This window comes from Erythrolamprus reginae, chromosome 13 (assembly GCF_031021105.1).
Source record: "Erythrolamprus reginae isolate rEryReg1 chromosome 13, rEryReg1.hap1, whole genome shotgun sequence".
In the NCBI taxonomy this organism is placed as follows: Eukaryota; Metazoa; Chordata; class Lepidosauria; order Squamata; family Dipsadidae; genus Erythrolamprus; species Erythrolamprus reginae.
The window spans coordinates 12,274,953-12,300,263 of NC_091962.1; the positions used below are offsets into that span (position 1 = coordinate 12,274,953).

The 25,311-nt window shown below is 45.6% G+C and overlaps 1 protein-coding gene across 2 annotated transcripts; it reads left to right on the top strand.

The window, feature by feature from the left end:
- The first annotated feature begins 496 nt into the window (after nt 1–496).
- Nucleotides 497–20,152, top strand: TRIM46 (tripartite motif containing 46). 2 transcript variants are annotated; one of them, XM_070766762.1, is made up of 10 exons: nt 497–569; nt 3,931–4,186; nt 5,707–6,053; nt 7,927–8,070; nt 9,207–9,302; nt 10,184–10,437; nt 11,339–11,460; nt 15,723–16,022; nt 16,887–17,184; nt 19,777–20,152. In XM_070766762.1, the coding sequence occupies exons 1-10, from the start codon at nt 504–506 to the stop codon at nt 20,150–20,152; spliced, it is 2,259 nt and encodes a 752-aa protein (XP_070622863.1). In that variant the 5' UTR covers nt 497–503. The 2 variants fall into 2 exon arrangements, with proteins under 2 accessions (XP_070622863.1, XP_070622864.1); XM_070766763.1 differs by lacking the exon at nt 16,887–17,184 and having other exon boundaries at nt 19,777–19,944.
- The last annotated feature ends 5,159 nt before the right edge of the window (nt 20,153–25,311 follow it).

Sequence of the window (25,311 nt, forward strand, 5' to 3'; positions counted from 1 at the left end):
CACTTTTGCAAAGATTTTTTGTTTCGGGGTGGGGGGAGGAATCCTCAAACCAAAATTGGGACATGAATAAAATTAACCCGAGCTGCCTTTACAATCATTGCCCAGCGCGCCTTTCTACCTCTGCCTTGCAAAAACGAGAGAGGCACTCTGCGTAGGCTCAGAGGCGGCCTCTCCACCGAGGCAGCCTCTGACCTCCTGCAGACGGCTCCCCCCCCCATGCACAACCTAATATGGGCATCCCCCACCCACCCACCCCCTTTTAAACTTGCAAACCATCAATCGCGATGCAAAGGATTTTCCACCCCCCTCTTTAAAGTGGAGGGGGGGGGATCCGAGCCTCTGTTGGGTTGAGCTTCCCCCGAGCATGCGCACTCCCCCTCCTTCCCTCTTGCCCCCCCCCCCCTCCAAGGATCAGCTGCAATAGACCGAGGCGTTCGCCGGGCGCGGCGCTGCCTTGCTTGGGTGGGTGGGGTGGGGGGGTGTCCCCGGCTTCCCCGGGAGACATGGCCGAGGAGGGCGACGACCTCCACTCTTTTACCTCCATCATGGACGCCCTCGTCCGCATCAGCGTGAGAATCAATTTTTTTTTAAATTGGGGGAGTGGGATGGATGGATGGATTAAATGGAGGGATGAAAGGATGGGGGGCATTGCACAAAACCCTGCTTGGCTGCAGCCGAGCCCCCTCCCTCCGTGCAATTTTATTATGGGGGGTGTAGAATTAAAAAAAACTTCTGGTTTGGGGGGGGGCTCCCTAATTCTCGACCTGGGGAGAGAGAGAGAAAAAACCCCTCTGCTATTGTTCTCCATCTTTGCGGGCGTCGCTTCTTCTCAAAACATCCCCCCCCATTTTTTTATTTAAAAAAGTGCCCCCCCTGCAGGTGGGTGTTGGCAACCCCCCCAAAAAAGAACCCAAAGTCGGGTGCCTTTAATAATTCCTCCCCCCCCCTCTCCGCCTCATTTCTAGCCTTCTATTCTCCATCAATTAAAAAAAGGATGCTGTGAGCATCCGAGCACAGCGCCCGTCGCCATGGCAACCTCCTCCCGAGTGGTCCAGCTCCCTCCATCCATCTCTCTCTTTATCTTCCCTCCCTCTCTTGGCTTTGTCCCCCGCCCCCCCTCCCTGCATGGAAATGGCACCCCGGCAGAGGGTGGGCAAGGTAAGATCCTGGCGCCCGCCCCACCCACCAGAAAAAAAGCCCATGCTTCCCAGCCTGGCTTTGGAAGATGGGTTACGGAGTCGGAAGAGGAGAACGGGTGGGTGGGGCTTGGCCTTGCTGAGGATGGAGGGAATTTGCTGCAAGAGGGAATCCTGGGCATCATTGAGGAGAGGGGGGGGGAGATATTTTTTAATGATACTGTTTATTTTATATTAATGTTTTTTAATTGACTTTTAAATGTTATGATTAGAGTTGTAATATATTGTATGATGGCTGTGTTGTGAGCTGCCCTGAGTCTTCGGAGAGGGGCAGCATACAAATCTAATAAATTATTATTAATTATTATTATTATTATTGGGGTTGGGGGGCTCAGGTGCGCCCGCCGTGGGCAGATCCAAGATCCCGAAGGGATCCAGGAATAGATGCCCTTGAAGGGTTGGCGGCAAAAGACCAGGGACCGGGAAGTCAGCCAAGCTTTTTTGGGGAAAAAGGCGTGGAGGGGGGGTGTCTTTTCATGTGTGGCGATGGAGGAAAATTAAGATTAAGGGGGGGGGGGTGTCAGTGGGCCTATTTTGATAGCAGCCTCCGGTCTGCCCTTGATCCTTAGATGGATCCCAGGTGGGAAGATGGAGAAAGTCATTTGGAGATCTTTTTTGGGGGGGGGGATTGTCAGATTCGGGGTTTTTTCTCCTTCTGGAATCCATCAGAAAATGGTCTTTGCAGATAGATTGGTACTGGACGGGGAGGTTCTCCTAAACTTGCCTTTTTTTTAATGGAAAGAGAGAGAAAAAAGATTTATAGTCTTTTTTTTCTGATTGTAGACAGAGCCCAGGTGAGAAAAAGGAGAAAGTCATTTTTAGAGCTTTTGAGGGGATTTTTTTGGGGGAAGTGTGTTCATTTCTTCTTCTTCTTCTCCTCCTCCCCTCCACCTTTTCTTCTCCTCTTCTTCTCCTCCTCTTCCTCCTTTCCTCATCCTTTCTCTTCCTCCTCCTCCCCTTCTTCTTCTTCTTCCCCCTCCTCTTCCTCCTCTTCTTCTCCCTCGTCCACCTCCTCTTCCTCCTCCTCTTCTTCTTCTTCCCCATCCTCCTCCTCCTTTCCTTCCTCCTTCTTCTTCCTCCTCTTCCTCCTCCCTTCTTCTCCTCTCCTTCTTCCTCCTTCTTCCTCCTCCTCTTCTTCTCCTTTCTCTTCCTCCTCCTCCCCTTCTTCTTCTTCCCCCCTCCTCTTCCTCCTCCTCTTCTTCTCCTTTCTCTTCCTCCTCCTCCTTTACTTCCTCCTTCTTCCTCCTCCTCTTCCTCCTCCCTTCTTCTCCTCTCCTTCTTCCTCCTTCTTCCTCCTCCTCTTCTTCTCCTTTCTCTTCCTCCTCCTCCTTTACTTCCTCCTTCTTCCTCCTCCTCTTCCTCCTCCCTTCTTCTCCTCTCCTTCTTCCTCCTTCTTCCTCCTCCTCTTCTTCTCCTTTCTCTTCCTCCTCCTCCCCTTCTTCTTCTTCCCCCCTCCTCTTCCTCCTCCTCTTCTTCTCCTTTCTCTTCCTCCTCCTCCCCTTCTTCTTCTTCCCCCCTCCTCTTCCTCCTCCTCTTCTTCTCTCTCCTCCACCTCCTCTTCCTCCTCCTCTTCTTCTTCTTCTTCCCCATCTTCCTCCTCCTTTCCTTCCTCCTCCTTCCTCCTCCTCTTCCTCCTTCCTTCTCCTCCTCTCCTTCCTCCTCCTCTTCTCCTCCTCCTCCTCTTCCTCCTTTCCTCATCTTTCTTTCTCTTCCTCCTCCTCCCCTTCTTCTTCTTCTTCCTCTTCTTCCTCTTCTTCTCCCTCTTCCACCTCCTCTTCCTCCTTCTCTTCTTCTTCCCCATCCTCCTCCTCTCCTTCCACCTTCTTCCTCCTCCTCTTCTTCCTCCTCTTCCTCCTTCCTTCTCCTCTCCTTCCTCCTCTTTCTTCCTCCTCTTTCTTCCTCCTCCTCCTATTCTTCCTCCTCCTCCTCCTCCTCCTCTTTCAATCTATCGGAACCTGATCTTTGCAGATAGATTGCTCCTGGACAGGGAAGTTCTCCAGCCCTATTTTTATGAAAGAGAGAGAGAGAGAGAGAGAGAGAATATCGGCTGCATATTCCCAAGAGCCTCTTGAAATGCTTTCTTGAGCTGTAAAACTGGTTGGGGTCATTTATGGATTTATTGGTTGTTGTTGGGGGAGAAATCTGGGGTTCAGTTCCAGGAAGTGCCTGAGGGGGCTTCTGGATTACAAGTCCCATCATCCTCAGCAGCTGATCTTTCATGGTTTGCCAGTTTGGTCTAAAAGTGAACACATACAGCTAGAAAGTGGGAGACTGGGAGTTCTAGTCCTGTCTTAGGCATGGAAGCCATTTAGGTGGCCTTTGGACCAATCACCAGGAGACTCGGAGTTCTAGTCCCGCCTTAGGCATGAAAGTCATTTTTGTGAACCAATCACCAGGAGACTGGGAGTTCTAGTCCCTCCTTAGGCATGAAAGTCATTTTGGTGGACTAATCACCAGGAGACTGGGAGTTCTAGTCCCGCCTTAGGCATGAAAGTCATTTTGGTGGACCAATCACCAGGAGACTGGGAGTTCTAGCCCTGCCTTAGGCCTGGAAGCCATTTAGGAGGACTTACAAATAAATTACATTTTACAAAGACCGCCAACAGCTGATCCGATCTCGCAGCGGCTATACAGAAGAATTATTTGCAGAAATGACATTTTTTTCCCTTCTTCCTTCCAACTTGGCCTCCCTCCCTCCCATTTTCTTTCTTCTTTCTCTCTTTCTTTTTTGCAGACGAGCATAAAAAATATGGAGAGAGAACTGCTGTGTCCCGTCTGCAAAGAAATGTACAAGCAGCCTCTGGTTTTGCCATGCCTGCATAATGTTTGTCACATCTGCGCCACCGAGGTCCTCCTCCAGCAGGGTTACATCTGCCCGGAACCAAATTCGGAGCCAACTTCCCCCGCGTCCACACCAGCCACGCGGAGTCCTCGTTTAGGGCGCCGGATCGTGCCGAAACCGGAGCGCTTGGACCGGCTACTGAAATCGGGTAACTTGTTTTGACTCCCTGGCTGGTTGGATCTTTGAAAAATGCAGGCGGTCCTCGACTTAACGACCACAATGGGATCCCGGAGGTGTGCTAAGTAAGATGGTTGTTAAGTGAGTTTCCTGAGCCATTTTACAACCGGTGAAGCGGATCCCTGCCGTTGTTAAGTCAGGAACTCAGTTGTGAAGTGAATCGGGCTTCCCCTCTCACTTTCCTGGGTCAGCCGGTCGCAAAACAGGACCATGCTACCGGTTTGCATCGGTTGGATGAATTAGTAGCGGGTGGCGGTGGTGGGGGCCACCTACCCACCCAGATGTCATCGCGGACAATATGCGCACGCAGGATGATTCGATCTCATCGTAAATAGGGGTGGGGGTGAGTGTCCGAATTTTGATCCCGTGATCACAAGGTGGAGGCAGATATTTCTCTCCCTCTGGGCACTCTCTGTTATAACTTCGAACCGTCGCTAAACGAAATGTCGTAAGTCGAGAACTGCTTGTATACGGTGGCCTGAGTGTTTAGTCGACACCATCTCGAGGGCACCAATCCACATTTGGACAGGAATCCAGAAAGGGTAAAAGTGATTGTGGAGAGAAAGAGAGAAGATCTTTGAATGGATCTTTACAGATTTGCAATCATCATTGTCTTTTAACGACCCTCTTGCGGGGTGGTGTCTGGGCAACTGAACGGAGGCGAGTGTTTTTTATTGGCCAGATGCCATCCCTGTTGCCACTATGGAGTTTTGTTCTGAAGATAATATTCTCATTGTGCCCCGAGAGAGAAATATCAGGCTATACACAGAGCCTCCTGATTTATTTAGTAAAATTAATTTATTTAGTAAAATTGATATTATTCCTTCCTTCCTTCCTTCCTTCCTTCCTTCCTTCCTTCCTTCCTTCCTTCCTTCCTTCCTTCCTTCCTTCCTTCCTTCCTTGTTGGACAAGAAGACCTTCCAACTGTGTTTTCCTTCCTTCCTCCCTCCCTCCCTCCCTCCCTCCCTCCCTTCCTTTTCAAGGAGACTCAGGGCGGCTCACAATAGTAACAACAATTAAAAAATAGTGTAAGAACAGGTTGCAATATCAACCGCGATAAAAATATAAAAGCATAATAATAGCCCACGAAAACCAAATATTCATGTTCGGAAGGCCAGCAAGGTGGGGATAAGATGGATCTCCAGAGGCAGATAGTTCCAGAGCTTCAGAGCTACCACCAAGAAGGCCCTCCCCTGCCTTCCCACCAACCAACATTGTTTGGTGGCCGGGACCCGGAGAAGGCCGACTCTGTGGGAGGTAAGCAAGCGGTCCCATGAATAGTCTGGCCCCAAGCCGCGTAGGGCTTTAAAAGTAATAACCAAGGCCTTGAATTGCGTCCGGAGACCGACTGGTAGCCAAGGCAGCTCGCACAGAGTTGGGAGTAATACGGATTTTACCTCAGTGAGGCAAGAGCTCTACCTCAAGGCCGCTGCCCTACTCCATGTTTCTCATTTGTAATAATAGTATCCCGCCTTTTCCATTTCAAACTAGGTTTCGGCACGTATCCTGGCCGGAAACGGGGCGGCGTCTTGCACCCCCAAAGCATTCTTTTCCCGTGTCCGCTTTGCCAGCGCGACGTGGACCTGGGCGAGCGAGGTCTGAGCAGCCTCTTCCGGAACCTGACACTGGAACGGGTGGTGGAGCGTTACCGCCACACCATCAACGTCAACGCGGCCATCATGTGCCAGGTCTGCAAGCCGCCGCAGCAGGAAGCCACCAAGGGCTGCACCGAGTGCCGATCGAGCTTTTGCAATGAGTGCTTCAAGCTTTACCACCCGTGGGGCACGCAGAAAGCGCAGCACGAGCCGATCGCTCCGACGCTCACGTTCCGTCCCAAGGTAAGGCTCCCCTCTCGCCTTCGTGGGGCTGAAAACGGACCCCCTTCATTCCTTCGCTGAAGTCTAGACGACCTCCAAGTTCCTTTGCAGTTCTGTTTTCTGTGTCTATATCTTTTTTTAAAAAATTGTTATATAAACTTTAAAAAGAATACAGAAAAGAAAAATACAAACATACATACCAAAAAAAATCCCATGGTATGTATGTTTGTATTTTTCTTTTCTGTATTCTTTTTAAAGTTTATATAACAATAATTTTCAAAAAAATAGATAGGTTGAAGTCCACAAGTCTTAAAGTGGCCCCGGGTTTGAGACCTCTGCGTTAATATCTTTTATGATACATGCGAGGGTCGCCCAGAAAGTAATGCACCACATTTTTTTTCTTCAACTATTATTTATTGAACACAATGAAACTTACACACAAGAAAGAATGAGGTTTCTTCTACACTCTCCCTATTTTTCCACGTAATCTCCGTCCCGTTCTATGGCCTTCCTCCAGCGAGACACAAGGGCTTGTATGCCCTGTCGGTACCCCTCCTTGTTCGGGTCATGAAGCCATTTCGTCATCTTCAAAATGTCTTCCGCGCCTAACCGTACTTCTGTTGACTGCAGAGTCTCCATAAACTGTACACAAATGTTTGTGAAGGTTCCCAACAGTTTCTTTCTCCGCAGTGAGAAATTCAACGACGAGACACGCTGTTTGTAACGTACATCACTTACAAATGCCATTTTGAAACATGGCTGCAGCTACGCTATCTGTCTGAAAAGACGCAAAATTTGCACACGCACTCCTGACAATTCAAATAATGTATATCTAAAGTTTTGCATTGTACCATTACTGAGAAAAAAAAGTGCATTATTTTCTGGGCAACCCTTGTATATCAACTCTTATTTTATGCTTATTTACTATTCTATCTATTTCTACTATCTTTTATATCTCTAAGGAACATCAATTTTAGCACCTATGAGTGGTATGTATATTTCTAAATATTGATATAATACAGTATTATGTTCATTTGTTCTTGCTATCCTAGTATTAATATCAGTGCTAATGTTTAATATATTATCTTATTTCCTTCTTTCAAGCCACTCATACCACATTCCAGGTCTTTTTTCTCTTAAATAGTCAATTTGTCTAGTTCTGCATGTATATCTATTTTTATTTCTTAGTTTCGAAGGAAAACAAGTCATGTCTTCATTTCTTAGATTTGAACACTACATTCAGGTTTATTTATTTTATTTCATTTATTCATTAATACCGCCCTTCTTTGCAGGCTTAGGGACAAAATAGATACAAAAATATAATGTATAGGAAATTTAAAAATCAAATATATTTATATTATATTTATATTTTATAAATATATTATATTTCTTAAGGTTCTCATCCTATCTTTTAGTTCATCTTCTTTTAATGATCCCACAATCCCTTACGGGATGTGCAACTGAATGGAGCTGAGTGTTTTACTGGCCCATTGCTGTCCCTGTCGCCAATGCGGAGTATTGTTCGGCAGATAATATTCTCATTGCGCCCAGAGAGAGAAATATCTGCCTCAGAGCACAATGAGAATATATCTGCTGAAAAAAATAAATAAACCCTCTGCATTGACAACAGGAAGGGCCTTTAGTTTAAAGTTTAAAGGCCCTTCCTTTAGTTCAGGAACTCCAAACGGCATATAACGATCGTCCGCGTTTAGAGGCCACACTTAGCGATGTGAAACCAAAAACTGACGATCTTCCTTCTGCTTTACATTCCTTAACCAAGGTCACAAACACGAGGACAGGCCGTAGAAATAACTTTTTGACCAGCGTTCTAACTGATTTTCACCTGCATGTGTGAAGCGTTCCAGCCCCAGCTTCGGTTTGTCTCCTTTTACAGGGTTTGCAATGTCCCGAACACCGCGAAGAAGTCACCCATTACTGCAAAACCTGCCAGCGTTTGGTGTGCCAGTTGTGTCGGGTCCGTCGCACACACGTGAATCACAAAATCTCGCCCGTGCTCAGCGCCTACCAAGCTCTCAAGGTGACAATTTCGTAGAATCTCATCTTTTCTCCCCGTTGGAAGTTAAATCAGCCACCAAATAGAAACATGATTAAAAAAAATTTAAACAGAAAACCACCTTTTTCTTGACAAGTTTAAGGAAGGGTTCAAACACCACTCAGGATGGTCTTTGGGACCTGTAGTGGATTATAGTCTGCATTGGTTGCCGATCAGTTTCCGGTCATAATTCAAAGTGTTGATTATGACCTATAAAGCCCTTCATGGCACCGGGCCAGATTATCTCAGGGACCTCCTTCTGCCGCACGAATCCCAGCGACCAGTTAGGTCCCACAGAGTGGGCCTTCTCCAGGTCCCGTCAACTAAACAATGTCGGTTGGCGGGGCCCAGGGGAAGAGCCTTCTCTGTGGCGGCCCCAGCCCTCTGGAACCAACTCCCCCCAGAGATTAGAATAGCCCCCACCCTCCTCGCCTTTCGTAAGCTCCTCAAAACCCACCTCTGCCGTCAGGCATGGGGGAACTAAGATAATCTTTCCCCCCAGGCTTCTACAATTTACGCATGGTATGTTTGTATGTATGATTGGTTTTATAACAAGGGTTTTTAGCTGTCTTAATACTGTATTGGATTTTCACATTCTGTTTTTGTCACTGTTGTTAGCCGCCCCGAGTCCACGGAGAGGGGCGGCATACAAATCCAATAAATAAATAAAATAAAATAAATTATGGGAACAGGACTCTTTTTTTATAACTTATTCACCCATCTTGACGGGGAATTCTGAGAACTAAAAAAGGCTCACCATCACTTGTCCTGGAGGGACCCCTTTTAATTGTACTTTTAATTGTTGTATTTTAACTATTTATACCGTTTTTATTCTTGCTGTAAACCGCCCTGTGTCCCATGGGATTGGGTGGCATATCAATCAATCAATCAATCAATCAAATAAATGAAAGCTCAATCGCTGCACAGCAACAAACAGCTTTAAACCAGACCTGGAAAGGCAACAGAAGCCTTAATAAACACCTTCCTCCTATTTATTTCATGTTGGAGAAAGAAAATTAAAGAAAAATATCCCTCCCAAAAAAGAAATCGGGGGTCTGTAGGATCAGACCCTCCGCCCCAGTTGCTTCACTGGTTTTCTTTTTTTTTTCTCTCGCTCGCAGGAAAAATTGACGAAAAGCCTCGCTTATATCCTGAGCAGCCAAGACACAGTGCAGGGTCAAATCAACGAGTTAGAAGAGACTCTTCGACTCACAGAGGTAACGTCGCTTTTCGTAAGTCCCATCAGATTAAAATTATTTTGTTGGTCTTGAATAGAATAGAATAGAATTTTTATTGGCCAAGTGTGATTGGACACACAAGGAATTTGTCTTGGTGCATATGCTCTCAGGGTACATAAAATAAAATATACATTTGTCAAGAATCATGTGGTACGACACTTAATGATTGTCATAGGGGTCAAATAAGCAATGAAGAAGCAATTTTAATAAAAATCTTAGGATATAAGCAACAAGTTACAGTCATTCAGTCCTAAGTGGGAGGAAATGGGTGAAAGGAATGATGAGAAAAACTAGTAGAATAGAAGTGCAGATTTAGTAGAAAGTCTGACAGTGTTGAAGGAATTATTTGTTTAGCAGAGTGATGGCGTTCGGAAAAAAACTGTTCTTGTGTCTAGTTGTCTTGGTGTGCAGTGCTCTGTAGTGACGTTTTGAGGGTAGGAGTTGAAACAATTTGTGTCCAGGATGTGAGGGGTCAGTAAATATTTTCCCCGCCCTCTTTTTGACTCGTGCAGTATACAGGTCCTCAATGGAAGGCAGGTTGGCAGCAATTGTTTTTTCTGCAGTTCTGATTATCCTCTGAAGTCTGTGTCCATTTTGTTGGGTTGCAGCACCAAACCAGACAGTTATAGAGGTGCAGATGACAGACTCAATGATTCCTCTGTAGAACTGTATCAGCAGCTCCTTGGGCAGTTTGAGTTTCCTGAGCTGGCGCAGAAAGACTGAATCCCTTTCTGCTGTGTTTGTTTATCCAATGTAGTAATTTTTTGGCGGGTAAAATTCCAGAGGCGAGGAAGGAAACGGGGAATTCCTCCATTGTGGGCCCTCCGCCGTGTTTGTCAAATTGTCAAATATCTCCGCAGGTGAATGGCACCCAAGCCAAGGAGGAGATCATAAGGCTGATGAACAATTTGAGCAGCCTGATGGAGGAGAAGCGATCCGCTCTGCTTAACGCCATCGAAGATTGTCGCCAAGACCGGGTCCGTCGCCTTCAAGCCCAGCTGCAGGAACATCAGGCCATGATGGAAAATTCTGGAATGGTGGGCTACTCACAGGAAGTCTTGAAGGAAACGGACCAGCCCTGTTTTGTCCAAGCCGCCAGGCAACTTCACCACAGGTGCGTTTTGCCCTCCAAAACCCAGCAAAAATGCACACAAAGAAAATCCCTTTGGGTCATCCCTTAATGACCATCTGATTCGCTTAACAACCGTACGATCGCACTGTCGGTGATTGCGGTAAGTCATTTGACGGGCTGGATTCACCTCACGACCGTCTGATTCACTTAACACCCTCACAATGCCATTATCGGTGATTGAGGTAAGTCATTTTGCGGGCTGGATTCACCTCACGACCGTCTGATTTGCCTCACAATCTTACGATACCAATTTCGGTGATTGAGGTAAGTCACTTTATGGGTTAGATTCACCTCACGAACATCTGATTCGCTTAACAACCTTACAATGCCATTGTCGGTGATTGAGGTAAGTAATTTTGCGGGCTGGATTCACCTCACAATTGATTGATTCGTTTAACAACTGTATGATCCTACAGTCGCTGATTGCGGTAAGTCATTTTGCAGGCTGGATTCACCTCACAACCATCTGATTCGCTTAACAACCTTACGATGCCATTGTCAGTGAGGTAAGTCATTTTGGGGGTGAATTTACCTCACAACCATCTGATTTGCTTAACAACCGTATGATCCCACTGTCAGTCACGGTGGCTCGTAAGTCTTGTCAGAACTTGAATTTGATGACTATTTTTAACAGCAGTAAAAAAAAAGATCAAATCAGGTGAGACTCGACTTAGGATCGTCATGGCTTAATAGTGGAAATTTCGGAGCCGATGTCCGTCATAAGTGGAGAATTACCTGTACAGTAGGAATGTAGGTGTATATCTCTCACAGTCCCGTAAGCGGTTGTTCATCGGTATTCAGAGACGATTCCGTCCACGATTCTTGATTTATTTTTCCTGATCTTTCTGCTTTCGTCTTTACGACTGCTCCGTCTTTACGGCAGGATCCTCAGAGCAACCGATTCCCTCCAGACGTTCCGGCCAGCGGCCAGCGCCTCCTTCAGCCAATTCCAGGTGGACGTCAGCCGAGAAGTGAAGTTGCTTACAGACCTCATTTTTATTAAAGGTGCGTAAAAAGCGCGTCTTGTGCCGTTCCTTAAAAACCGCGGCCCTCCTCCTCAAGTCCTCGTTTAGCGACTGCCTCGTTTAGCGGCCATTCGCGGCGACGTAACGAGAAAGTAACTTTGCAACCGGGTTTTCGCATGGGAAGACCTTTCGCAGGTCTTGTAACGCAAAGTAAAACAGAAAGACGATCATTACCCCGGTCGATGTTCCGCTTAGTGACTGCCCTGTGGTCGCTAAACGAGGATGACCTGGAACTGTCAGGCGTGCTATTTTTTAACAATATAGTTTCAGAGTGCTTTGCACCGGGTTGTAAGTAGCTGTGTAGATAAATGATTCTGAACCTTGGCAATTTTAAGGTGTATGAACTCCCAGAATTCCCCAACCAGGCAGCCATGTCGAAGTTCATACATATCCCTTTTCTGGCTGGGGGATTCTGGGAGTTGAGGTCCAGCTATCTTAAAGGATGCTGGCTGGGGAATTATGGGAGTTGAAATCCCCCCATTTTAGAGTATGTTGACTAGGGAATTCTGGGAGTTGAAGTTTACCTATCTTAAAGGATGCTGGCTGGGGGATTCTGGGAATTGAAGTCCACCCCTCTTAAAGCAAGATGACTGGGGGATTCTGGGAGTTGAAGTCCACCCCTCTTAAAGCAAGATGACTGAGGGATTCTGGGAGTTGAAGACCACCCCTCTTAAAGCAAGATGACTGGGGGATTCTGGGAGTTAAAGTCCACCCCTCTTAAAGCAAGATGACTGGGGGATTCTGGGAGTTGAAGACCACCCCTCTTAAAGCAAGATGACTGGGGGATTCTGGGAGTTGAAGTCCACCCCTCTTAAAGCAAGATGACTGGGGGATTCTGGGAATTGAAGTCCACTCATTTTAGAGTATGCTGACTGGGGGATTCTGGGAGTTGAAGTCCACCCATTTTAGAGTATGTTGACTGGGGGATTCTGGGAGTTGAAGTCCACCCCTCTTAAAGTTGCCAAGGTTGGGAATCAGTGGCATAGATCAAAAAGATCTTAATATCTCAGATACTTTCCGCAACCGGAGTGCCCAATTCTGTATCGTGAGCCTCTCGGGGCATATACTGTGTTGGTTTTTTTGTGTTGTGTGTGTGTGTGTGTGTTGCATGGCCTGTGGAAGAGCGGAAAGACTGTGGAATTTGGAACCGTCGGCGTGGTGGTGAGTCCACCTTGGCCCCCACTTCCTCCTCCTCCTACCTGTCCCTCACCTGCAGGCGAGACTACCTGAAATATTTTTCGGTGCCTTCATTCCCATCACTCGTATTGTTTTAATCCTCAGGTCCCCTTTCACCCCAGCCCACTTCCCCCCTTTCTCCCTGGCCCGGCCGCGATCCATAATCCACAGCCAGCCCCACATTCGAGACACTCCGCGGCCCAATTCTCTCACCTGTGCTTGGTCGCCCCCTTGAGCTGCCAAAGGGGATCACACAACCTACGGACGCTGCGCCCCGGCCTAAATACGGGATTCATCGCCAGGCGCCTGGATTTTGATCCCTGGCCTGCACTGTTTTTCCCCGGGGCCGTCGTAACTTTTCAACGGTCACTAAACAGGTCAGAAAGCTTTTGGAACGGATCAATTTAAGGCGAAGCCAATCGCTATGACCGGGGCGTCTGTTAGACAGCGGGAAATCCTGGTTATTTTTGCTCCCGAGTGTGGCGGACAAAAGTTGAATTCTGGTTTCCCGCCGGGTCGAAGCCCACCTACCCCTGCCAGGTACGTGGCTGTTGACCCCTCTGCTTTTACCTCTCTTTGTTTGTAGGCTGGGCCTGCTGCTGAGACATCACCGCAGTTAAAACTGAGGCAAGTCACGCCCCGCTCCAACGATCCCGCCCCCTCCCCGATCCTTCCTCCCTTCCTCTTTTTTCTCCTCCGCCCTTCCATTGCATCCATCCATCCTTACCTTCTCCCCTACCCTCCTCACAGACCTCTTTTTTGGGGGGAGGGGGCACCTTCCGCTCTTGCTATTTCAAACCCTGATGCAAATAAAGATTCTAGCCCTCGTGAAGGCCAAAACACCCTCCGGGAGGGCTTAGAATGCTGGAATGCTTATTTGCGCCGAGAGTATTGCGATCGAGAGCGTTTCTAACGACTTTTCCTACCCGCCATGGTTCCCCACTGTTCCCTTCGAAGGCCTCTCTGTCTCTCGGGGTTTTTTTTGCAAAACAAGCCAACCATGGTTTATTTTGATCACAATTTTGGTTATCCTGGATGGGGTAGAATGAACCTGGGTGGGAATTGCGTTCATAAAGGGAAGGTGTGGTTATGGAGGAGACCAGTGGATTGCTTAAGAGGTTTTAGAGTAGAATAGTGTTGGAAGGGACCATGGAGGTCTTGTAGTCCACCCCTGTATTCAGGCAAGATAACCTATACCAGGGTTAGGCAAAGTTGGCTCTTCTACGACATGTGGACTTCAACTCCCAGAATTCCTGAGCTAGCATGATTGGCTCAGGGATTCTGGGAATTGAAGTCCACAAGTCATAGAAGAGCCAACTTTGCCTACCCCTGACCTATACCATTTCAGATAAGTCTGTTCTTAAAAACCTCCAGTGGTCTTCTGGGCAGGGGAAACCTGGTTGCGGAGTCCCCAAAAGAAGGCAAAAACTAGGTTAGATAAGATCGAGAGAGATGGAATGGAGTATCAGAGAGTGGGCACTAAACAAGTGGCTGGCACAAAAAAACCCAACCCCAACAACAACCCATGTCTTTCTTGCTTTGATGTCCTGTTGCCAAATTAAGTTAAATTAAATTAAATTAAATTAAATTAACATTTAATTAACATTTAATTAACATTTAATATTAACATGCTCTTTATAAGCGTAGGCCGCCCGCCCCCATGATCCTCCCCACCAGCAGGGCCATGCTGGGGGTGCGTTATGGGACCCGTAGTTCCAACAGAGCCTCTTCTCCTTCTGTACAGTGGGCATCCCGAAGCCTTTATTTACTTTTGTTGCCAGCAGTTTAGACATGAATGGCTGTATGTTGTGTAATTTTGAGGGGACATACATTTACACTGTTATACTAGTTGTATACTCACTACTTTATATTGTGGTCAAGTGTCATTTCTTCAGTGTTGTCCCATGAGACTTAAACATTTACAAAATGTGATAGGGTGGACTTCACTTCTATGACATATATATACTGCTGACCGCAACAATTGTGAGTGTGAAAACAGTCCTAAGTCACTCTTTTTAAATATGTTCAATAAGGTTCAGGAGTGAAGTGTTTTTAATAGGAAAGTGAACCCAAGAACAAGGGGACACAATCTGAAGTTAGTTGGGGGGAAAGATCAAAAGCAACATGAGAAAATATTATTTCACTGAAAGAGTAGTAGATCCTTGGAACAAACTTCCAGCAGACGTGGTTGGTAAATTCACAGTAACTGAATTTAAACATGCCTGGGATAAACATATGTCCATTGTAAGATAAAATACAGGAAATAGTATAAGGGCAGACTAGATGGACCATGAGGTCTTTTTCTGCCGTCAGTCTTCTATGTTTCTATGTTTCTATGGACACTCTATGAACTGTTATAGTGATAGCAATAACACTTACATATACCGCTTCACAGTGCTTTACAGCCCTCTCTAAGCGGTTTACAGAGTCAGCCTCTTGCCCGCAACAATCTGGGTCCTCATTTGACCCACCTCGGAAGGACGGAAGGCTGAGTCCACCTTGAGCCCGGTGGGATTCGAACTGCCAAACTGCAGTCAGCAGAAATAGCCTGCACTACTGCCCTCTATCCACTAGAGGACTCCCCGTAATTTTGGAATGAGTGTACTTGGGACAAAACAGTAGCCACCGGGGAGTCCAGTAGACGGCGGGATTTTATGATTATTTTGGCCTCTATGGGAACCGTGTTGGAGCCAGAAGCTTAATTACTGTTGGTTTCAATGGCGTCCCAAATCCGAATCCTTCCCTTTATGTTCGGCATCTCTCCTCCCGCATCCTTGCACCATTCCCTCGTTTTTCTCACTCTCCGTCTCTCTCTCTTCCCTCCTCAGCCTCTTCCTCTGATTTCCCCCCGACTTGCACTCAGCCTCTCTTGTGCCCCCTGGATTCTTCTCAGCAGCTTGCCTGTTCCCTCTTGATTCTTGTCCCTCTCCCCCTCCGCGGAACATGCCCGCCTCTTTTCCGACCTTCGTGACCTCTCACTGGTCATCCGCGGTCCGTCCGCCGTTCCGCTGCGCCACCGTTATCTGACGTCGCCTGTGCCCTTCCTTCTCTCCCCTCCCGTTGCAGCCCCAGAGGCTCCCGTGATCGACACGCAGCAGACATATGCCTACGACCAGATCTTCCTCTGCTGGCGCCTGCCGCAGCATTCGCCAGCCGCCTGGCACTACACGGTGGAGTTCCGGCGGGCCGAGCCCAAGGGCAAGGCGCTCAAGCTGTGGCAGAGACGGGAGGAAGTCCGAGGCACCAGTGCGATTGTGGAGTACGTGGACACGGATAGTGTTTACGTGCTCCGTGTCCGAGGGTACAACAAAGCTGGCTTTGGAGACTACAGCGAGGATATCTACCTGCGTACGCCGCCGGCACCTGGTAAACTTTTCTCTCGTTTGCCTCCTGGGCATTTCCATGCTGTTTGTAACTTGTTTGTAACGGTCCCTGCTAGAATAGAATAGAATTGAATTCTTTATTGGCCAAGTGTGATTGGACACATAAGAAATGTGTCAGTGGATAGATGCCAGAATGCGCAGGCTCATGGCTGGAAGGGACCAACTGCGCAGGTGTCGTCAGAGATAAGGGAGAATACCTGTGGCTGGGGCAATTAGGCTAATGGAGCTGCTGATAAATTGCCAGTGTTGCAGAGAGCGCGTGTGGGAGATTATCCATTTGGAGAAGGAGATGTCGTGTTTGCATTTTGTTCCCGGTTTTTCACAGACTCTTGGGGATATTTCACAGCTAAGTAAAAAACTTGTGAACTGACTGGAAGAGGTCTGGCTGTGATGCTTCCGCAGCTGCTCTTACCTTGTTTTTGTTCTCGCAACTTTCAAGGACTGTTATCTGTAATTTGCTCAGTTTAAAGTGTGCGCACAGCTTTATTTTGGATAAACGGCTTTTCTGTTTACTTTATAACAGCGTGTGTGTTTGAATTTACATTTCTGACTTCATTGGGGCTCGTAACGTGAAGCCCGGCATAACACTCCATAGCTTAGCCGTTTGGTATGACGTCATCTACGACCACTGCCTTAACTAGATCACAAGTTACAGGGAAATGTCAGGGAAATGTCAGGGAATTTCAAAATGCTTTCCCCCCCCCTCCCGAGCATCCTACTCCCTGCGGCAAAAAAAAAGCATGTTTCCCGGGGTCATGCCCCCCGCCATCACCCCACTATTTGAGAAGCACCGATTTAATTATTTGTTCCTCGTTTTCTTATCCCATCCTCCTTTCCACTCCACAAGTGCTGAACTTCTTTCTGGACAACCGGTGGGGCTTCAACCGAGAACGCCTGGCCATTAGCAAGGACCAGCGAGCGGTCCGCAGCGTTCCCGGCCTCCCCATGTTGTTTGCCGCCGAGCGTTTGATGACCAGCTGCCACCTCTCCGTTGACCTGGTGATCGGCGACATGGCGGTCACTCAAGGACGCAGCTATTGGGCCTGTCGGGTGGATCCAAGTTCCTACCTGGTCAAAGTGGGCGTCGGGCTGGAGAGCAAGCTGCAGGAATGGTTCCAGGTGCCCCAAGACGTGACGAGCCCCAGGTGAGCAAATATTCGGAGAGGCAGAGAAGGAATATGAAGTTAATTTATAACTTTAAAACGGGCAGACTGCACTGGCCAGAATCCCCCAGCCATCTTTAAATGGCCAATTTGCAGAAAATGTTAATCTAGAAGAAAAGTGGGGCTAAACTCACTTAACAATGAAAAATACTCCGAAAAATACAGTAGTGATGATTTGTAATATAATAATAATGATAATGATAATAATTTATTAGATTTGTACGCTGCCCCTCTCCGAGGACTCGGGGCAGCTCACAACAACAATAACAATACAGTATAGTACAAATCTAATATTAAGAAAAACAAGTTAAAGCCCATTATTGCTAAAAACAATCAATGCTACACAATCACACCACACTCAAATGCCACAAATCACAAGGAGGGGATTAGTTCCCCCCATGCCTGGCGACCTAAATGGGTCTTCAACAACTTGTGGAGGAAATTGAAACTTATTGCAAATAATTTAGCCCCCTAAATGGTGGTGGGGTTTTATTGGTGTTGGGCACTTTTTCTTTAAGTATTTTTTTTGTTTGTTGTAATAAAATTTAATTAAAATTTTTTTTAAAAAAAATCATCTTGTGGAAGGCGAGGAGGAGGGAATTGATTCGAGATGGTCAGGGCCGCCACATAGAAGGCTCTTCCCCTAGGTCCCGTCAGACAATATGATTTAAGATGTCTAATTAATCTTTAGAAAAGTGATTGTATAAACATGTTGTTAGTCATCGATGATATATGGCTTATTATGAATGCATGTTTTTTAAAAAAATAATTTTTATTAAATTTCTTCATTAAAAACATATACAATAGAAAAAAACCACCATACAATACAGAAATACAATACACAAATATACATATACAACTAAAGCATAGCAATGGAAAAAAATCCAACAAATAAAGTAAGAAAAAGAAAACCTAATCACAACAAATACTTAATAACAATATATTAACTTATACAGTATTTATTTTGTGCTTTGTGAGGAGAAAAAAATAATAATAAATCCTTTTCTTGTCTTATTATCAATAAGGTATAGTTCCATTTCCTGGAATTAATATATGTTTTCTTTCATCTGGCATTAGATAATCGGTGTTCACTGATTCATCTTGGTTTATTATTAATTTGTCCATAAATTCACTATTTTCTTTCCGCCTTATGTTAAGTTTATATTTAATATTGATAACTTAAAATTATTATTTCTATAGATACATTACAAATATATAAGTAACGAGATCCATTGTAATTTCCAAAACGAAGCAATAAAAAGAAAAGATATATTTGAATGATATATTATTAGTTATATTGTAATTTTAGTTTTCTTTTCTTTTGGCAAACCAATCATAAAAATACTTCCAAATTTTATAATAGTCGGTGTCTTCTTTGTTTCTTAATTTTAATGTTAATGCATTTGCTTCTGCACAATCAAATATTTTCTTAAGGATGAGTGAGTCGTCTGGTACTTTTGGTTGTTTCCAGTACTGTGCTATTGCCATTCTGGCCACAGTTAGAACATGTATTATTAAATAATATTTATCTCGTTCTAATTTTTGATCTATAAAGCCTAAAAAATATGCTTCGGGGTTCTTAATTACTTTGACTTTGAGTATTTCCCACAACCCTCCTTGTATTTTGGTCCAAAATTTTTAAATCTTTGGGCAGGTCCACCAAACATGATAATATGTTCCCATTTTTTCTTCACATTTCCAACATTGTGGTTTTAATTTTGGGTACATCTGATGCCATCTATAGTACATCTTATGAAGATTTTCTCTATACGCTGTTGATTTTGTTAATTTGTAGTTCTTTGACCAAATTATATCCCATTAATCCAAGTTGACATTATATCCAAAGTTCCTAATCCAGTTATGTATATTCCCCTTAATTATATATTCTTCCATTTTATAATTTAATAAATATTTATATAATTTGGAAATAATTTTTTTGTCTTGACCTAATATTATTTTATCCAATTCAGAGTCCCTCCTTTGTATACCCATTACTTTGTCTTTTTGAAATCTTGATTTTATTTGGCTATAGGGCCACCAATCTATTTTTAAGCCGTCTTTTTCTCATTGGTCTCTATTTTTTAAATTCACCTCTTTCGTCTAATAATTGCCCGTACTTAACCATCTCTTGTAAGTTTTTAGTATTTGGATGTGTAATTGTCTCCATGCTAGAGAGCCATTTTGGGATTTGTGAATAGTGAGCTCTTTTAATCTTGATCCATACCTCGTATAACGAATTTCTAATTATGTGTTGTCTAAAATATTTATGTACTTTATCCTTGTCGTCCCACAAAAATGCATGCCATCCTATCATTAGGTCATGCCCTTCTAGTGCTAAGATTCTTTTGTTTTCCAGTTTTACCCACTCTCTTAACCAGTCTATACAAGATGAGTGATAATATAATTCAAAATCGGGTAATCCAAAACCTCCTTGTTTTTTGTCGTCTTGTAGGTATTGTAATTTTATTCTGAATGCATGTTTTTGAGGTGGAGAAAAATATTTTAAAAATTATATCGAAAAAAAAAGAAAGAAACCCTATTCTACCTGTGATCGTGTTTTTTTCCCTGGCTCAGGTACGATCCAGATAGCGGGCACGACAGCGGTGCCGAGGATACCACGTTGGAGTCGTCGCCCCCTTTCGCCTTCCTGACCATCGGCATGGGCAAGATTCTCCTCTCTCACGGGGTGTCGCTGAGTTCTCGGGATCCCGGGAACTCCACCGTCCCCCTGCCGCCCCGCGTCGGCATCTGCCTCGACTATGAGCACAGCAAAGTAACGTTCTTCGACGCTGTCTCCTTCCGCAGCCTTTGGGAGTGCGGGGTGGACTGCTCGGGGCCCGTCTGCCCGGCCTTCTGCTTTATCGGCGGCGGCGCCCTGCACCTTCAAGAGCTAGTGGTCAGCCGTCAGGAACGGAAAGTCACCATCAGCGGCTTCTCGAAGCTAGATTGAATTTGCCATCGGCCGATTCTGAGCGTGTTCGGGGAGAGGATCAACCAGCGGAAGCGACCTTGGGGGTCTGCAATATGGGGGTGTTCTCCAGCCCATGCTTGCAAAAAAGAAAACTATCTCTAAGTATGGGGTGAATGAGTAGAGGGTTACGGCAATAGGAACAGGACAGAGCCTACGTTGAGCAATGCTGCCCTCTAGGGGATCGATGGACTTCCAACAGATAGACTCTCTAAATTCCGACGGTGATGGAATTAATGTAAACATGGACGATCCCAGTGGTGGGCGACTAAGAGTAGAGGGTTATGGCGGTAGGAACAGGACGGAGCCTATGTTGAGCAATGCTGCCCTCTAGGGGATCGATGGACTTCCAACAGATAGACTCTCTAAATTCCGACGGTGATGGAATTAATGTAAACATGGACGATCCCAGTGGTGGGCGACTAAGAGTAGAGGGTTATGGCGGTAGGAACAGGACGGAGCCTATGTTGAGCAATGCTGCCCTCTAGGGGATCGATGGACTTCCAACAGATAGACTCTCTAAATTCCGACGGTGATGGAATTAACGTAAACATTGACGATCCCAGTGGTGGGCGACTAAGAGTAGAGGGTTATGGTGGTAGGAACAGGACAGAGCCTACGTTGAGCAATGCTGCCCTCTAGGGGATCGATGGACCTCCAACAGATAAACTCTCTCAATTCCGACAGTGATGGAATTAACGTAAACATGGACGATCCCAGTGGCGGGCGACTAAGAGCAAATGTCCCCCCACGGTGGCCCAGCGTAGGGCGTTTTTTAAAAAAAACAACTATCCAACGTCCTTTTCTCGGGTTTTGTTCTCATCTTCTTCAACGCGCCCCCTCTCGCTCTTATCTGGGGCAGGAATCTCAGCTGAGAAAAGGCAAACCCAACACACACACCCTTGTTTGGAGCATGGCTGAGTTTGAAATGGCTTCTAATGCCTTCCCCCCCCCGCCACGTTTTGTGTCGGAAAGGATTTTTTAAAAAGATTGTTACAAACGCCATCTTGAAACCGTCCCCTCTTCGACCTCTGTCTCTTGACCCGTTAGGGTACAATCAATCCCGCTGTGCTTCGGATGTAGTCATCATTTTCAATTAATCTCTCCCTCTCCCTATCTCTCTTTTAAGTCCCTCGTCACGCTCCCCCAGTTCGCCACTTCTGGGAATCGCTCCGTAACTCGTTTCTTAATTTCGGCAAACCTCCCATTTTCCCTTTGGCGGGTGACATGCCGCTACCTATAATTTGTACCATCTCTCACAAACCAGGAGCAGCTGGGAAGATAAGCGTGTTTTTAAAATTGACAAATGCTTCCCCGCGGGAATTTGCTTCTTTCTTGGATCGACCGTCGATCCCTGGCATGACTGAGTATCGATCCCCGAAGCTATCGCCGAAACACGCAAATGGTTTCCAAGCGGGTTTTAAGTTTCGCAGCCGAAGTTTCTCGGCTAAAAACACGGCGTGAATTCTCCCTAATTCTCTCATCAGGAATCAAAATTACCCTTTCTTTCTTTCTTTCTTTCTTTCTTTCTTTCTTTCTTTCTTTCTCTCTCTCTCTCTTTTCCCTGCTCCCTCCTTTCTTTCTCTTTCTCTCTCCCCTCTTTCTTTCTTTCTTTTTTCTTTCTCTTCTCTCCCACTTTCATTCTTTTTCTGTCTTCTCTCCTTTCTTTCTTTTTTCTCTTTCTCTCTCTCTTCCCTCCCTCCCTTCCTCTTCCTTTCTCTCTCTCCTCTCTCCCTCTTTCTTTCTCTCTCACTGTTCCTTCCCTCTTTCTTTTTTCTTCCTTTCTTTTTCTTCTTTCTTTCTTTCTTTTTCTTCCTCTCTCTCTCTTTCTTCTGAAGTCTCTTTCCCAAAAGTTCCTTCTCACAAAGATAAACCAAGTCTTTGTTGTGTATTGGTTTCTTCTGCGCCAAAGCTGTCTTGACATCCGAAATTTCAAATTTAGCTCGAGATCCGTTTGATCTCTTGCCCCCCCGCACCACCCCTGTGGTAAAGGGAGAAATTGGCTTCCCCCCCCCCAAAAAAAAACAAAGGTTCCCACAAATGTGCTTTCCCACTCTGTTGTTGCTCATTGTAAAATATAAAAAAAAGAGGTCGCGACAAATTCTGTCTTCTTTTTCACGGATAACGACAAGGCTAGGGGAGGGGAAGTGCAGTTTTGCAACTGTCCCATTCCGTGACGCCGCGATTAAAAATTAGTGCGCCTGGCCCTCCGCATGAATTGACGGGCGGTAGCAGTTCCCCTGAGTTACGGACCGTTGCTGACCGTTGTGTCTCAGCGTCCAATAACCGACATCCACGACCGATTCACTTGCGATTGGCCGAACGACCCAGCATCAAAAAAAGAGAATGGAAGAAAGAAAAAATGGCACTCACTTAACGAGTGGAAATTCCGGTTGCGATTACGGTCGTCGCGTCCAATCGCTTCCTGCGATTGGACGTCGGGCGACCTCTCCCAGGCCGAACCGAGAGAAGTTCAACAGGTGCAGCGCGCCTGAAAGGTTCGACGCAACGGGAGAAGTGGTTTGGTTTGGTGGTTTCTGAAAATGGGACTGTTTTGTAAGTGTTGAGGTGTTTTTTGTGAAAATATGGTGCCTGGTAGAATATATATATCCCCCTCTCCTCAACTGGTTTCCCCGGATTCATCAAACTTCTGTCTTGGGCCCCGGTTTTGTTTCATTTATTTGTTATATCATTTATTGTATTTCTATGCCGGAATGTGGGGGGTGTTGTTTGGTCTCGGTTCTTCCCAGCATGTGCAACATGTTGGATTATACGTCGGGGTTGTTGCAGAATTTGTAGTTGCGGGAAAACAAACAACAAAGGAGTAATTGTCCTGGGAGTCTGCGGAGAGGGGCGGCATACAAATCTAATATATTATTATTATTATTATTATTATTATTATTATTATTATTATTATTATTATTATTATTGGAGGCTGGCACGAATCTCGGCGGAGATCCCCAAGCGATTTTTCTTCAGTCCTGAAGCAGATTATTTTTATTTTTATTATTTGGCAAGCAAACCAGCATAATCCAAGCAGAGGTTGCGAGTTCGAAAATCCAACGAGCCCAGGACAACCGCCGCGGATTGCCTCCGAAGAAACAGATCGGCCCAATTGGGTTCCGTTGCTCCATCCACCCCTCTGCCCCCTAATTTTTTTAATTTTTAAAGAAATTAGGCCTCCCTTTCCCTGCTCTCCTGAGTCCACACTGAGGACTAGAATCTTGTTTCCTAAGGAGAGAACCTTGTGTACGGTCTAGGCCTAGGTTGAAAAATGGATCTCGGGATGGACAAGAGAGAGTTGGAGGGGGGGGGGTAGAAACCTTGCTACGTTCCTTCCTTCCCCCACCCCTCTTTTCCCCCCCCATTTCTTTGGCCAGATTGTTAACTTAAAAATAAATAAAACAAAGTTTTAATCGTTTGCATCGGTTGAGGTATTTTTTTTAAAAAAGACATGGATGGAGGCGTCATTCCAATCTGAGCCCGTGGGGGGCGCCGCAACCTTAAGATTCTACAGAATAAATATTCTCTCTTCTTTTTTTCTTAAGAAATTTGAGTAATTAAAAAAGAAAACATGGAAAATTAATTTGGATTATTGGAGTGCAGGTTTTATATTCCAATGGGGTGAGAAGAAATAAAATATAAAAGCAGAAAAAAGAAAAGAAATTTGAGTTTTTCTCCAGGAAACGTTTTCCTTCTGGGATTATTAAGGCTTCTGTTGCCTTTCCATCTCTGGTTTAAAGCTGTTTGTTGCTGTGCAGATATTGAGCTTTTATTTATTTATTTGATTGATTGATTGATTGATTGATTGATATGCCACCCAATCCCATGGGACACAGGGCGGCTTACAGCAAGAATAAAAATGGTATAAATTGTTAAAATACAACAATTAAAAGTACAATTACAAGAGGTCCCTCTAGGGCAAATGAAGGTGAGCCTTTTTTAGTTCCCAGAATTCCCCCTGCCAAGATGGGTGAATCAGTTCAACGTGTGGAGTTCTGCCAACTTAGGTGGACTACAACTCCCAGAATTCCCCCTGCCAAGACGGGTGAACAGCTTCAACATCTGGAGTTCTGCCAACTTAGGTAGACTTCAACTCCTAGAATTCCTGCTGCCAACGAGTGAACAGCTTCAACATCTGGAGTTCTGCCAACTTATGTGGATTTCAATTCCCATAATTCCTGCTGCCAACACAGGTGGACAACGTCAACATCTGGAGTTCTGCCAACGTAGGTAGACTTCAGCTCCCAGAATTTCTGTTGCCAAGATGGGTGAATAAGTTCAACATCTGGAGTTCTGCCAACTTAGGTAGACTTCAACTCCTAGAATTCCTGCTGCCAACGAGTGAACAGCTTCAACATCTGGAGTTCTGCCAACTTATGTGGATTTCAATTCCCATAATTCCTGCTGCCAACACAGGTGGACAACGTCAACATCTGGAGTTCTGCCAACGTAGGTGGACTTCAGCTCCCAGAATTTCTGTTGCCAAGATGGGTGAATAAGTTCAACATCTGGAGTTCTGCCAACGTAGGTGGACTTCAGCTCCCAGAATTTCTGTTGCCAAGATGGGTGAATAAGTTCAACATCTGGAGTTCTGCCAACGTAGGTGGACTTCAGCTCCCAGAATTTCTGTTGCCAAGATGGGTGAATAAGTTCAACATCTGGAGTTCTGTCAACGTAGGTGGACCACAACTCTGAGAATTTCTGCTTCCAACACAGGTGGACAAGTTCAACATCTGGAGTTCTAGCAATGTAGGTGGATTTCAGTTCCCAGAATCCTGCCAATACAGGTGAACAACATCTGGAGTTCTACCAACTCAGGTGGACTTCAGTTCCCAGAATTTCTGCTGCCAACACAGGTGGACAAGTTCAACATCTGGAGTTCTGCCAACTTTGGTGGACTACAACTCCCAGAATTCCTGCTGCCAACATGGGCGAACAGCTTCAACATCTGGAGTTCTGCCAACTTAGGTGGACTTCAGCTTCCAGATGTTACCCTACAAGCAAGCTCCTGGCCTTGAGGAGGACATGTTCTTATGATTTTAATCTTTAATACGGCATCGATACCGTAAATCTAATAAATCTAATAAATGCAGAATCACCTCCAGGGGGGTGGGAAAGCAGGCGCCATGAGGTCTCTG